The 15,299-nt window shown below is 41.0% G+C and overlaps 1 protein-coding gene and 1 pseudogene across 4 annotated transcripts; one reads left to right on the top strand and one right to left on the bottom strand.

The window, feature by feature from the left end:
- Window positions 1-54: 54 nt before the first annotated feature.
- Window positions 55-14,692, top strand: LOC113098901 (zinc finger protein 630-like). Of its 4 annotated transcripts, XM_026263959.1 has the most exons (5): window positions 10,760-11,379; window positions 11,674-11,705; window positions 12,345-12,579; window positions 12,652-12,894; window positions 13,058-14,692. In XM_026263959.1, exons 3-5 carry the CDS (start codon window positions 12,352-12,354, stop codon window positions 13,319-13,321), a joined length of 735 nt encoding a protein of 244 aa, XP_026119744.1. In that variant the 5' UTR covers window positions 10,760-11,379; window positions 11,674-11,705; window positions 12,345-12,351; the 3' UTR covers window positions 13,322-14,692. The 4 variants fall into 4 exon arrangements, with proteins under 4 accessions (XP_026119745.1, XP_026119742.1, XP_026119744.1 ...); XM_026263960.1 differs by lacking the exons at window positions 10,760-11,379; window positions 11,674-11,705 and adding exons at window positions 55-113; window positions 751-969 and having other exon boundaries at window positions 12,564-12,894; window positions 13,093-14,692; XM_026263957.1 differs by lacking the exons at window positions 10,760-11,379; window positions 11,674-11,705 and adding exons at window positions 55-113; window positions 751-969 and having other exon boundaries at window positions 12,564-12,894.
- Window positions 2,724-2,856, bottom strand: LOC113098913 (uncharacterized; annotated as a pseudogene).
- Window positions 14,693-15,299: the final 607 nt, after the last annotated feature.

Genomic DNA, 15,299 nt, shown 5'->3' with positions numbered 1-15,299 from the left:
CTCAGTGCTCAACAGACCAATCATTGAGCGAGGATCGGTAAACGTCATCTAGCTGTATGACATGTGTACTGGCGGCCATTGATGATCGATTGGACTGTTTTCTTTACTATCAGGTACGTTTGGTATAATTATGTGCTAAGTAATGAATGAAACTCCATATATTTTGGGATAATTTGGCTGATATTCAAGGTTTTACATGGTAATATCTCGTCAGCGCCGTACTGACACTAACTTTCTAGCTCCGTTTGTTTACATTAAAATAGCTAGGTTTTATCTCTCTGAAATGCGTTTAAAATGCGACCAGACTATTGATTTTACATGTTGAGACGTTGAAGAATGTACTACTACTGTGTGGACTCGAAATGTAAAGCTTAAATATGCTTTAGGTGTGTTAGAATATCAATCGCGATTAGCATGCTAAATGCATTGAAAATGAATGAATGAGCTACCAATCGCCGCTGTAATGACCTGACGATCTCTGGAAATTCTTTAAAAACGTGATCAGACACTCTCGCTCACTTCTTAAGACCATATAGATAGTCTTACAGCAGTGTGGAGTTGAAATTCGATGTGTAAATATGCTTTAGAAGTGTAAACATGTCAACCGCGATTTGCATGCTAAAAACAAGTGATGAATGAATGGGCTGTTTTTGGTTACTACTTTTACGAGGGCTGCAGGGTCTATAAACATGTATTTAAGCCCTCATCTGATTTTAGTTTTACTCATTTATTCATGTTTTACTGTACCAGATGAAACATGGAGAAGCCTAGACATCGGTGCAGCGTGTGCCACAAGACTTTCACTGAAAAGTCCAACCTGACGAGGCATCTGAAGATCCATGCCGTCGCCAGGGAGACCTTTGACTGTGATGTCTGCAGGAAGAGCTTGACCACCAAATCATCGCTGGTCAGCCATCAACAGAAAAACCAGTACCCCAACATCGTTTTGTACTGGCAAGGAGAGGCCAGGCTGCAGTGTACAGAGGCGATGGCCAAGAGGTCCGGGGGTGAGCTGTGGAAAGGTCAGCTGGTCATCGTGTTCGGGAAGTACGCCGGTCAGACCTTCAAGTGGCTTCTAGAAAACGATGTCGGCTGGCTGGTGTGGTTGCTGTTCCAGTACTGCCAGCAGGGAGAGCAGAACGAGCTGCTGAAGTGGCAGAAGGAGCGACTGCTCGCGTACGCCAGAGAGTTCCCTCCTGTCACATGGCACCTTGACAGGAGGTTGAAGGTAAGATAAACTCAGTTACCTTTTAGACCTGAGTAATGATGTTAAGCAGTAACCAGTATTAGTAAAGTATTATTTAATGTTTAATGTCACCCAGTCACCAAACAGATTCTCCAAAAACGACGAACCGCTTTCACTGAAAATGATATCATGACATTTTGTGTAGGTGTGTTACATGTTGGATTATCCATTTCATCATAGGTTCTATCAACTGTTATTGAACTCACCGACAGCAGTTGTTGTCCGCGTACACCACCTTTGGAGCAGGAGCGTTGGCATGGCGAAAGCGGGTGACCAGACCTCTGGCCATGCGTGCGTAGCAGCCCTCGGACTCGAACACCACCACCACTGTGGTCAAGAACTGACCCCACTCATTCAGCACGCTGGTGACGTACTGCATGGTGCCCTGGCCGTCGCCGTAGATCTTCTTGAGAATCTATAAAAACAAAGCAGAACATTGATTGCATGGTGTTTATCAACAGTCAGTCTGTTCCATATGATCACAAGTACTTTATGCTGTACATACCTTCCTCGTGCCGTCGATGCACAAGATTTCCCCAGTCGTACTGAGGATTTGGTCCCTGTACACGGGCATCTTCTCCATCTCCAGAATCAGGTGTGCACACCTCAGGACCCGAGCAGACGGAAGGGGAGGCGGGGCGATGGGAGGGGTGTAAGTGCCGGCTGCTCTGGCAAACGACAGGATGCCTTGCTGAGATGAAGACGATCCAGCCGCCGACGTGTGGGCATCGTACAGGAGAGTCTGGTACAGGTCCCGACGCTCCACGTACCACTCAACGTGGCCCTGCTGCAGCAGCCTCTGCACCTTGCTCATCGAGACAGCGTTGAGTCGGTCGCTCATCAGGCTGACCACACTCCTGTCCACAGCACGCTTGCCGCAGATTATGGCCGGGAACATGATTCTGACTGCCGGGGCGAGGTTTGTTAGAATTTTCGGACTGTACGGCAGCCAGGTGTACTGCTGCTGGGAACGGTGGGCACCGTCCTCCTCGTCGTCGTTCGCGTGCGCCTGGCTCGGCTCCTCCCTCAGCTTGAGACAGTGTTTGCACATCAACCTTTCGGTCAGCAGGGTGTAAAGGAAGTTCAAGCCGTACACTTGCCTGGCGTAGCTGCCGTACCCTCTCTTCTCCAGGTAGTATTCTGGCGGTGCGGGGCAGTTGGTGTTGGGTAGCGGATCAATGCCTTCATCACGCCGACCGGGCGCCAGAAGAAGGCAAGGGGTGGTGAAGAAGGAGAGCATGTTGGGCACAGCTCCCTTGACAGCCATAGGAGGTGGTGGCGGGAGGAACTCCATCTTCTCCTTAAAGAGCTTCCTCTCGGATATCTCCTCCCCTGACATTCTTGTACCTGGACGCCCTCTCGAACAGCCCGTAGGTCTCGTTGGTCTTCAGCCACTTGATGTTAGCGGGGGCAATACCAAGGGCTTGGGCGGATTCAGGCGGCTGCTCCCAGAACTTCTGCCAGCCCTCCAGCACGACGCCACCGGGTTCCGAGGTTTCTCGGAGGGACGAGGGTCCGGGCCTCCCATCCAAGTACTAACCAGGCCCGACCCTGCTTAGCTTCCGAGATCGGACGAGATCGGGCGTGCTCAGGGTGGTATGGCCGTAAGCGAGTACAACAGTCAAGAGCGACCTATTTAAAGAAGACACACAGGCAGGCCAAAGAGAAACAGATCCTTTTCCACTCAAAGTTTTTTCCAAGTCTTTTAAAAGTCTTCTCTCTTTTTTAATATGAGCTAAATTAAGGGAAAGAAATAAGTAACAATAAAAAATATGCATTTTAATAAATAAATACATTCACAAAAGATAAATGTCGCGGTGACGCACTTTGTGTGGAAGTAATGGGGGCCTGTTTCTCAACTTTAACATCAGAAATGTCTTCTGGTTGAAATTGAATTAAATAAAAGTAAACAAATACTGCGCTTACTTTAAATTGAATGTAATTTGGGGGGAATTTGGTCATTTTAAAACAGAAATTTCAAACCTGGTTAAATTAAATTAAACCAAAATGTTTAAAATAATTAATATCAATAAATACAATCAATATTGCGTTGAGGCACTTTGAGTGGAAGTAAATGTCATCTGGTTAAAATAAAACCAAAACAATTAAAATAAAATAAAATAAAATATTGTGGTGATGCACTTTGAGTGCAGGTAATTTGGGGATGAATTTAGTGATTTTAAAACAGGAATTTCAAACCTGGTTAAATTAAATTAAACCAAAATGTTTAAATTAATTAATAAAATTAATATCAATAAATACAATCAATATTGCGTTGAGGCATTTTGAGTGGAAGTAAAAGTCATCTTGTTAAAATAAAACCAAACCTATTAAAATAAAATAAAATATTGTGGTGACGCACTTTGAGTGCAGGTAATTTGGGGTGAATTTAGTGATTTTAAAACAGAAAGGGCATGCCTATATTTTCCTACAATGAAACAATATTTGCTGATGAGTTTAATGAATTTTTTTTTTTTTTTTTTTTTTTTGAGATGATAAAAAACTTTTGTCCTGTTCCAAGTAATGAAAAAGTACCAAAAAAGCTGAAATATGTCATTTGTTTAATTGCAAATAATTTGATCCCACACCAACATCAGTGAAAAAATGAACATGAGAATGTGTTTTTTGTTAATTTATTTGAAAATGAACTTTAAATCTAAGATGGTGCATCTCCTGTGTAGTTTACCACTAAGGGGTTCGGATGACAATCAAATTTGGGAAGCTCCGTCTCAAACTGAAGAGAGGGGTGTCATTTCCAAAAGAGCACGCGGCGCTCAAGAGTTTGTAATAGAGACAGAGAAAAGGCCCGTCTATCGCCTCCTGCAGGAGAAAGGAAGAATGACGAGGCTGAGCTGTCCTTTGTGACACCGCAAGCAGAAAGATGGCACAGAGAAAGAGAAAACAGACAAAAAAGAAGCAGCTAATCCGTATAAAAGTGTAAAGGAACTAGAATGATAGCTGAGCTTTGGCTGAAGGAAAAGCAAAAGCTTACAGCACCTGGTATTCCCAGGCGGTCTCCCATCCAAGTACTAACCAGGCCCGACCCTGCTTAGCTTCCGAGATTGGACGAGATCGGGCGTGCTTTTTTTTTTTTTTTTTTTATTATCAAAAAGAACATATTTACATGAAAAAATAATTCAGTTTCACATCCTTACATTACACGTAAATCATATTTCAACCAAGGCATATAGGACTTAAGCTATAGAATCAGTCCACATATACATCCTTCAAAATAAACCTTAAACAAAACAAATATTACCCACAGAGCCAAGACAAAACAACAAAATTTACCCAACTCATTACTCCTTTTGTTCTTTCAAAACTTTAAACACAACCCTTTTTTCCCTTCTATTCTAATCAACTCACTCCCTTCCACAAATGCTCTTTCAAATTCCTCATCAGGCAAGTATTTCCACATCAAATACACATTTTTCTTAAAGATCATTTTGAACATTGGCATTACATCCACTTTTTTCCTATCATAATAAGCCATGTTCCTCCTTACCCATATCGCATACCTAGCATTACTTAAAACCATGTTCCATAAGTTCACTTTACTATCCTTTTTGTTCATGTTTATCCCAAACAAAAACAACTTTTTCCATTCCTCCCCTGCCACATCTATCCCCATTCCTTTTTTCACTAATACTTTTACTGCAGCATGAAATGCTTCCAGCCCTTTACATTCAAAAAAAATGTGCATCAATGTTTCTGGCTCTGTCTCACAAACATCACACTCTCGATTCACATTTCTGTTCATTTGATGAATCACCACCTTTGTATATATTCTGTTATGCCTTAATTTGAAGTCCAGGTTTTCACAGTCCAGTCCATTGTATTTCACATTTAAGTTCTTCCAAATCATCTTTACATTTATTCCAGGGAATACTCTTGGCCATACCTCCTCAGACGCAGGCGTTTTGATTTCCTTTTTCACCATCATCTTGTAAATTATTTTAACGTTCAATTGATGCAAAAAAACCTTTTTTCCTTTTTTGTCCAAAACATACATTTCAGGAAATCCCCAATCTCCTACTTTCACGGTCTCTCTCTCAATTCTTTGCACCCACCCTTCTGGTAGGCTTGTTTTTATATTTTCACATTCACAGTCCACTTTAGATATTTCAATTTCATAATCCCATCCCACCACACAATCATATATAGCCCTATTTGGCAAAAAACCTAACTCATATGCCATATCTTTCACTTTTCTAACTCCCGCTCTCATAAACAATTTATTATAAAGAGTTTTCTCTCTCCTATTTATTTTTGGATTCAGAAATAATGGCTGGTTAAGGACTTGATTTATATTATTGCAATCATAATTAACGTTAACTAAAAACTCAGCCCAAGCACTTAACACTTCCCGATAAAACTGGCATTTTTTCAGTCATAGGTTTTTTAAAAGCCATAAACAATCCTTCCTCACCACATCCTCCCCCTTCATTTAAATAAGTTTTCATATATCCCTTCCACCCATACTCTACTTTGTCACATAAATACTTTTTTTATTGTTTTAACTCTTATTGCCTTCCTCTTAACCTATAAATCAACCAACCTCAGACCCCCTTCCTCATAATCCGCTATCAATGTTTTTGTTGAAATTTTGATTCCTTTACCTCCCCACACAAAAGTATTCATAATCTCTTTTATTTCGTTCAATACCCAGTCTGGTATACTAATTGCTCCCATCACATAGTTGCATTTAGTAAGTATTAATGAATTAACAACTACCACCTTTCCTCTTAGTCTTAATTCTCTTTGCCTCCAGAAATTTAATACTTGTTTGATTTTGTTTAAAACTCCAGTCCATGTTGCATCTCCAGCCTCCTTCATATCTACTCCTATATTCACTCCTAATATTTTTAAATGATCTTTCACTATTTTAAACGGAAAATCTAACCCTTCTATCTTCACTCCTCCTACACCCATTATTTCCGACTTATCAGCATTTATTTTTGCACTCGAGGCTTTTCCGTATATTCCCATCTGCATTCTTATTCTCTTGACACTCTTTATATCCCTGACAGTAAAAGTTGTGTCGTCTGCGTACTGGTGGATGACACTTACTCCCCCATACGGAATTGGGATACCTCTTATTTCCTTATCATTTTTTATCAAAGATGCAAGCGGTTCCGCTGTTATTGAATATAACAGTGCAGATAGTGGGCACCCTTGTCTGACAGACCTTTCTAATGGAAAGGGATCAATTAATACCCCATTGATTTTAGCACAGCTTCTAGCATTGTCATATATTAATTTTATCCATTTTCTTATTCTCTCCCCAAATCCATATCTTACCATTGTCTGCTCAATAAAACTGTGTTCCACCCTATCAAAGGCTTTATTCAAATCCACAGATAAAACCAATCCCCCTTTTCTATCTTTTCCCATATTTTCAACAACGTCCCTTATTGTACAAATGGTATCCGCAATATCTCTCCCCACTATACTGTACGCTTGGCTTGGCGACACAATACTCCCTACTACCTGCTTAATTCTATTAGCTATAAGTTTTGTTAAAATTTTATAATCTCAGTTTAGCAGACTCAGAGGCCTATAATTTTCCAACTTCAATGGATTCCCTTTATTTTTATATAATATGGTTATTATTCCTAAGCCCATAGATGTCGGCATTTCCTTCCGCTCTTCCATATCTTTATACACTTTTAACAATATTGGCGCTAAGGTCCCTATAAACGTCTTGTAAAACTCGTGAGTTAAGCCATCTGAGCCAGGACTTTTATTGTTTTTTGTCTGATTTATTGCATCCTTTATTTCTTCAATACTTATATCTTTTTCACACATATTCTTCTCATCCTCATCTAGCTTTACATTAACATTACTCAAGACTTCATTCACACACTCTTGTTTCACACCCTCCCTCTTATATAACTCTCTATAAAAAACCTCCACCTCTTCTATTATCCCCACAAAATCATTTATTTTGTCACCGTTTTTATTTTCCAGTTCAAAGATCTGATTTCTCCTCTGCTTTTTATTTTCTAAATTAAGGAAAAACTTTGTACTTCTTTCTCCCTCCAAAGCATACTGAGCTCTGCTTCTTATTCTTATTCCCTTGCTTTTTTCCTTTTCATACTCTTCTAATTCTGTTTTTAGCCTCATAAAGCCATCTTCACCATACTCAGGATTATTTTCAATTTTTTTAGCTTCTTCTTTTAAAGCATTTTCCAATACTTCTACTTTACTCCTCCTCATAAAATCCCTCTGTTTTGAATATCTAATACTTCTTTTTTTAATTTTCCTTTTCATTTCCTCCCACCACTCACAAATATTTTCCTCATATACCGGGTTCTGCATTTCATAATTTATACATTTTACAATGCTTTCCTTATACGCCACTTCATTTAACAGATTTGAATTTAAACACCACACTCCCTCTCCCCTCACACATCTTAACTGTCATCACAGCATGATCACTTAAACCAACAAAACTATATTTCACATTTTTTACATATTTTAGTATTTCTCTTTTCATCAAACATAGATCTATACGACTCTGTTTTAAGTTACCCATCACCATTTGTCTTCTCGAAAATTCTCTCTTATATGGATTCTCTTCCCTCCACACAGTAACTATATCATCACTCCGCATCCACTCTAATAAGATCTTTCTTGACCCATCAGTTTTAAAATTGGCACTACTTGAAGCGTCCAGTCTCGTGCACCATACATTAAAGTCCCCAACCACTATACACTTTCCTTTTACATATAGTCTTCATTTCATTAAAGACTCCTTTTCTTTCAACCTCTACATTCGGTGCATAAATATTCATAAGCCTAAACAATTCATTGCAAAACATAAATTCAAGCCCTAACAATCTCCCGCTTCCATCTTTATAAATCTGTTTCACATTTTGCACTCTTTCTGTTTTTGTCAAAATGGCCACTCCACAGGCATTTACATTCCCGTGACTTACATAAATTTCTCCATCCCATTATATTATCCATTATATCCCCTGTCCAGTGCGTCTCTTGTAAACATAGCACATCAGCTTTTAACAATCTCTTCACCCTCTCAAACTTATTCATGTCTCTTAACCCATTACTGTTTAAACTCGCAATTTGCAAAACACCCCACATTATGATTATAAAGAAAATAAAATAAATTATATATATATACCAATTCAAATTAAATCAAGCTCCTACTTTCTGCCTTGTGCTCCTCCACTCGTTTCTTCTTTCTTTCTTTTATTCAGCATACCTGTCCCCTTACTCGTGTCCATATCTTCGTCCGCGTTTGTCACAAGATTCTCTACCACTTCTCCCTCTTTTGCTCCGCCATCATCTTTCTTCATTCTTTTTCCCCTCAGATGTTTTCCTTCCTTCTTTTTGGCATCATCACCTTCATCTTTACTTTTAACCTCATCCCTGTCTCCAGCTTCACACTCCATATCTTTAGGATCCATCTCTTTACCTGGTGTACTCTCTTTCTTCTTCCTCTCTCTTATCCGCTGCCCTAAGCCAACCTCACCTTGGCTGTTCTCACTTCCAATTTCTCCCCATGTCGTCACTGTCTCTTCTTTTCCCTTGGAAATTTGGCTCTCCTCTCCTTCTACATTTAAACTCTCTTCCTCTTCGCTCTCCTCCACCTCATATAGATCCGACGTTTCTTCCTCGCTGTTCTCCTCTTCCATCACTGCCAGCGTTTCACTCACACAGCGTCCTGGTCGCATTCCACACACGCCACAATTCACCTCCTTGCACTCTCTTGAATAATGTCCTTGTTTGTCGCATCTAAAACATCTAAAGCTCGGGCATTCTCTCACAACATGCCCCGGTTGTATACACAGACGGCAAACCTTGACTTGTCGATCGTGTATAACCCTGAAGTGTTCAGTCCCACTGAGCGTTTCAAACTTCGTTGAATAAGGCAAAGATTTGACGATATTGTTGAACTTAACTTTTAAAAACCTTGTCCCATCTGCAATGTCAGTTCCCGGCCACATTCTCCTCTTTATTTTAGAGGCTGCTGTTACTCCCCAATCCTTTAGTTTGTTCAATATTTCCTCGTCCTGAATGTACATTGGCAGTCCTAAAAAGGAAACGACCATCTCCATGCAATCCACTTCTTTTACCATGACACGACTTTTTTTAATCATCAGACCATCCAAAATTTTCTTTTTTGCTCTCACATCCGCCATTGTTAATTCATACTCTTTTGGAGACTTATATCTACATCCAATAACTCCTCCGCACTCTTCTTTCACGGTCTTCAACAGTTCCATCATTGTGATTCTGTCCTCCCCTTCAATCTCCACCAACACCGTCAGTTCTTTATCATAACTGCGCTCCTCACCTCTTGCGTCGGACATGTCACGGTCGCTTTCCTTATCCAATTGTCCAGCCATTTCTCCTCCTTTGCTACTAGAAGTGTTTATCCTCAAACAGCAAGAGCTGTTTGAGGATTTAGTCGAACCCAAACTGTACGTACTGTTTTGCAATAATTATTTCAAGCAATTCAACAGAACAAAATCTCCAACTCCACACAAGCAAACACACTCCTTCTCCCTCCTTGCTTCTCTTGCTGTACCACTTCCTGTCACCACTAAAAGTTCAGGGTGGTATGGCCGTAAGCGAGTTCAACAGTCAAGAGCGACCTATTTAAAGAAGACACACAGGCAGGCCAAAGAGAAACAGATCCTTTTCCACTCAAAGTTTTTTCCAAGTCTTTTAAAAGTCTTCTCTCTTTTTTAATATGAGCTAAATTAAGGGAAAGAAATAAGTAACAATAAAAAATATGCATTTTAATAAATAAATACATTCACAAAAGATAAATGTCGCGCGGTGACGCACTTTGTGTGGAAGTAATGGGGGCCTGTTTCTCAACTTTAACATCAGAAATGTCTTCTGGTTGAAATTGAATTAAATAAAAGTAAACAAATACTGCGCTTACTTTAAATTGAATGTAATTTGGGGGGAATTTGGTCATTTTAAAACAGAAATTTCAAACCTGGTTAAATTAAATTAAACCAAAATGTTTAAAATAATTAATATCAATAAATACAATCAATATTGCTTTGAGGCACTTTGAGTGGAAGTAAATGTCATCTGGTTAAAATAAAACCAAAACAATTAAAATAAAATAAAATATTGTGGTGATGCACTTTGAGTGCAGGTAATTTGGGGTGAATTTAGTGATTTTAAAACAGAAATTTCAAACCTGGTTAAATTAAATTAAACCAAAATGTTTAAATTAATTAATAAAATTAATATCAATAAATACAATCAATATTGCGTTGAGGCACTTTGAGTTGAAGTAAATGTCATCTGGTTAAAATAAAACAAAACCTATTAAAATAAAATAAAATATTGTGGTGATGCACTTTGAGTGCAGGTAATTTGGGGTGAATTTAGTGATTTTAAAACAGAAAGGGCATGCCTATATTTTCCTACAATGAAACAATATTTGCTGATGAGTTTAATGTTTTTTTTTTTTTTGAGATGATAAAAAACTCTTGTCCTTTTCCAAGTAATGAAAAAGTACCAAAAAAGCTGAAATGTAATTTGTTTAATTGCAAATCATTTGATCCCACACCAACATCAGTGAAAAAATGAACATGAGAATGTGTTTTTTGTTAATTTATTTGAAAATTAAGTTTAAATCTAAGAGGGTGCATCTCCTGTGTAGTTTACCACTAAGGGGTTCGGATGTCAATCAAATTTGGGAAGCTCCGTCTCAAACTGAAGAGAGGGGTGTCATGATCCAAAAGAGCACGCGGCGCTCAAGAGTTTGTAATAGAGACAGAGAAAAGGCCCGTCTATCGCCTCCTGCAGGAGAAAGGAAGAATGACGAGGCTGAGCTGTCCTTTGTGACACCGCAAGCAGAAAGATGGCACAGAGAAAGAGAAAACAGACAAAAAAGAAGCAGCTAATCCGTATAAAAGTGTAAAGGAACTAGAATGAAAGCTGAGCCTTGGCTGAAGGAAAAGCAAAAGCTTACAGCACCTGGTATTCCCAGGCGAATTCTCCAAGTACCTAAGCGATCGTCAGCCGTCCAATGGTTGAGCAATGCTGAGCAGAGCTCAGTGCTCAACAGACCAATCATTGAGCGAGGATCGGTAAACGTCATCCAGCTGTATGAGCTGTTTTAAAAATACTGGCGGCCATTGATGATCGATTGGGCTCATTAGGAAGATGAATTTAGTTGTCTTAAAATATTGGAGTTAATAATATGTGAATGGTAAGGTATTAAAATTAATATTTTTATTAGATATTATATATTTATGAATTTTATTTATTTATTTATTTTTTTTGGATTTATATATTTATGTATTTATGTATTTCTTTATTTAAAGAGTAGTGAGTGAAGGCTATTAGGATCCACACTCCATTTCAGAAGGTGGCGGTAATGCACACTTAAAAGTTGTTTGCCAACCGCCAATTTAAAAAAGAAGAAGAAGCAGATGATCGATTGGACTGTTTTCTTTACTATCAGGTACGTTTGGTATAATTATGTGCTAAGTAATGAATGAAACTCCATATATTTTGGGATAATTTGGCTGATATTCAAGGTTTTACATGGTGATATCTCGTCAGCGCCGTACTGACACTAACTTTCTAGCTCCGCTTGTTTACATTAAAATAGCTAGGTTTTATCTCTCTGAAATGCGTTTAAAATGCGACCAGACTATTGATTTTACATGTTGAGACGTTGAAGAATGTACTACTACTGTGTGGACTCGAAATGTAAAGCTTAAATATGCTTTAGGTGTGTTAGAATATCAATCGCGATTAGTATGCTAAGCATTGAAAATGAATGAATGAGCTACCAATCGCCGCTGTAATGACCTGACGATCTCTGGAAATTCTTTAAAAACGTGATCAGACACTCTCGCTCACTTCTTAAGACCATGAAAGAGATAGTGTTACAACAGTGTGGCGTTTGAAATTCGATGTGTAAATATGCTTTAGAAGTGTAAACATGTCAACCGCGATTTGCATGCTAAAAACAAGTGATGAATGAATGGGCTGTTTTTGGTTACTACTTTTATGAGGGCTGCAGGGTCTATAAACATGTATTTAAGCCCTCATCTGCTTTTAGTTTTACTCATTTATTCATGTTTTACTGTACCAGATGAAACATGGAGAAGCCTAGACATCGGTGCAGCGTGTGCCACAAGACTTTCACTGAAAAGTCCAACCTGACGAGGCATCTGAAGATCCATGCCGTCGCCAGGGAGACCTTTGACTGTGATGTCTGCAGGAAGAGCTTGACCACCAAATCATCGCTGGTCAGCCATCAACAGAAAAACCAGTACCCCAACATCGTTTTGTACTGGCAAGGAGAGGCCAGGCTGCAGTGTACAGAGGCAGCAAAGTCTGTGGCAGAGGCCCCCAGCACCGTTGATGACCCTACATGGCTGGATCCCAAGACAGCAGAGGCGATGGCCAAGAGGTCCGGGGGTGAGCTGTGGAAAGGTCAGCTGGTCATCGTGTTCGGGAAGTACGCCGGTCAGACCTTCAAGTGGCTTCTAGAAAACGATGTCGGCTGGCTGGTGTGGTTGCTGTTCCAGTACTGCCAGCAGGGAGAGCAGAACGAGCTGCTGAAGTGGCAGAAGGAGCGACTGCTCGCGTACGCCAGAGAGTTCCCTCCTGTCACATGGCACCTTGACAGGAGGTTGAAGGTAAGATAAACTCAGTTACCTTTTAGACCTGACTTATGATGTTAAGCAGTAACCAGTATTAGTAAAGTATTATTTAATGTTTAATGTCACCCAGTCACCAAACAGATTCTCCAAAAACGACGAACCGCTTTCACTGAAAATGATATCATGACATTTTGTGTAGGTGTGTTACATGTTGGATTATCCATTTCATCATAGGTTCTATCAACTGTTATTGAACTCACCGACAGCAGTTGTTGTCCGCGTACACCACCTTTGGAGCAGGAGCGTTGGCATGGCGAAAGCGGGTGACCAGACCTCTGGCAATGCGTGTGTAGCAGCCCTCGGACTCGAACACCACCACCACTGTGGTCAAGAACTGACCCCACTCATTCAGCACGCTGGTGACGTACTGCATGGTGCCCTGGATCTTCTTGAGAATCTATAAAAACAAAGCAGAACATTGATTGCACGGTGTTTATCAACAGTCAGTCTGCTCCATATGATCACAAGTACTTTATGCTGTACATACCTTCCTCGTGCCGTCGATGCACAAGATTTCCCCAGTCGTACTGAGGATTTGGTCCCTGTACACGGTCATCTTCTCCATCTCCAGAATCAGGTGTGCACACCTCAGGACCCGAGCAGACGGAAGTGGAGGCGGGGCGATGGGAGGGGTGTAAGTGCCGGTTGCTCTGGCAAACGACAGGATGCTTTGCTGAGATGAAGACGATCCAGCCGCCGACGTGTGGGCATCGTACAGGAGAGTCTGGTACAGGTCCCGACGCTCCACGTACCACTCATCGTAACCCTGCTGCAGCAGCCTCTGCACCTTGCTCATCGAGACAGCGTTGAGTCGGTCGCTCATCAGGCTGACCACACTCCTGTCCACAGCACGCTTGCCGCAGATTATGGCCGGGAACATGATTCTGACTGCCGGGGCGAGGTTTATTAGAATTTTCGGACTGTACGCCAGCCAGGTGTACTGCTGCTGGGAACGGTGGGCACCGTCCTCCTCGTCGTCGTTCGGGTGCGCCTGGCTCGGCTCCTCCCTCAGCTTGAGACAGTGTTTGCACATCAACCTCTCAGTCAGCAGGGTGTAAAGGAAGTTTAAGCTGTACACTTGCCTGGCGTAGCTGCCGTACCCTCTCTTCTCCAGGTAGTATTCTGGCGGTGCGGGGCAGTTGGTGTTGGGTAGCGGATCAATGCCTTCATCACGCCGACCGGGCGCCAGAAGAAGGCAGGGGTGGTGAAGAAGGAGAGCATGTTGGGCACAGCTCCCTTGACAGCCATAGGAGGTGGTGGCGGGAGGAACTCCATCTTCTCCTTAAAGAGCTTCCTCTCGGCCATCTCTCCCCTGACATTCTTGTACCTGGACGCCCTCTCGAACAGCCCGTAGGTCTCGTTGGTCTTCAGCCACTTGATGTTAGCGGGGGCAATACCAAGGGCTTGGGCGGATTCAGGCGGCTGCTCCCAGAACTTCTGCCAGCCCTCCAGCACGACGCCACCGGGTTCCGAGGTTTCTCGGAGGGACGAGGGTCCGGGCCTCCCATCCAAGTACTAACCAGGCCCGACCCTGCTTAGCTTCCGAGATCGGGGGCGTGCTCAGGGTGGTATGGCCGTAAGCGAGTACAACAGTCAAGAGCGACCTATTTAAAGAAGACACACAGGCAGGCCAAAGAGAAACAGATGCTTTTCAACCAGTGGCGTAGCCACAGGTGTGCCAGGGTGTGCCTGTGCCACCCAGAGTGGCAGCTGGCACACCTAAAAATAGACGCAGAATTATTTTTTATAGTCTCAATAAAAAATGTTTACTAAACTTGGGCTATTGTTGTTTACTTAGAAAAAAAAATATTTTTAAATCAACCCTTTCATGCGTAAATTACAAATATTTTAACCGACCCCTTGTTTCCATGGCGACGCGTCATGATTGTCACGTGACACACCACAGCCACTAACAGATGCATCAGTATTCATTTTATTTAGTTTTTAATTTTTTTTATTAAAATACATACACAAACTTGCCTACCATGTCAACTATCTGATATTCCGATTCGTCGTTTAAAAACCTTTATAAATTATCTTGATCTATAACGAGATGAGCGCTGCAGATCAGAGTCCTGTCAGCCGGATTTAACGTACAGCACTTGAATTCCCCAGTTTCTCCCGAAATACATGAATGTGTTGGCTGTTGGCTGTTGAACTGGACGAAGAATAGAGTAAACTTTATTGTTCTGCTATGTATGTCTGATATATGAATAAAACACGTCTGCAAATAACATTTGATTAGATAGTTTTTGCTGCTTCCATAGACATCAGTGTGTGTTTTACAAACTACCAATGTATTGTTTTACTAGTGATTATGTATATTTAAATATATGAAACCTAAAATAAACACTATGTGGTTGAAAACACAGAATATTAAT

The sequence above is a fragment of the Carassius auratus genome, unplaced genomic scaffold, assembly GCF_003368295.1.
Source record: "Carassius auratus strain Wakin unplaced genomic scaffold, ASM336829v1 scaf_tig00216729, whole genome shotgun sequence".
Taxonomy (NCBI): Eukaryota; Metazoa; Chordata; class Actinopteri; order Cypriniformes; family Cyprinidae; genus Carassius; species Carassius auratus.
The sequence above is the reverse complement of the archived record's forward strand: the minus strand, read 5'-3'. Positions and strand labels throughout refer to the sequence as shown.

Coding starts and splice junctions, on each gene's coding strand:
- LOC113098901 (XM_026263957.1), top strand. CDS start 758: ATGGAGAAGCCTAGACATCGGTGCAGCGTGTGCCACAAGACTTTCACT. Junction 970..12,563: donor TACTGGCAAGGAGAGGCCAG/GCTGCAGTGTAC, acceptor AGGAGAGGCCAG/GCTGCAGTGTACAGAGGCAG. Junction 12,895..13,057: donor ACCTTGACAGGAGGTTGAAG/GTAAGATAAACT, acceptor CATTTTGTGTAG/GTGTGTTACATGTTGGATTA.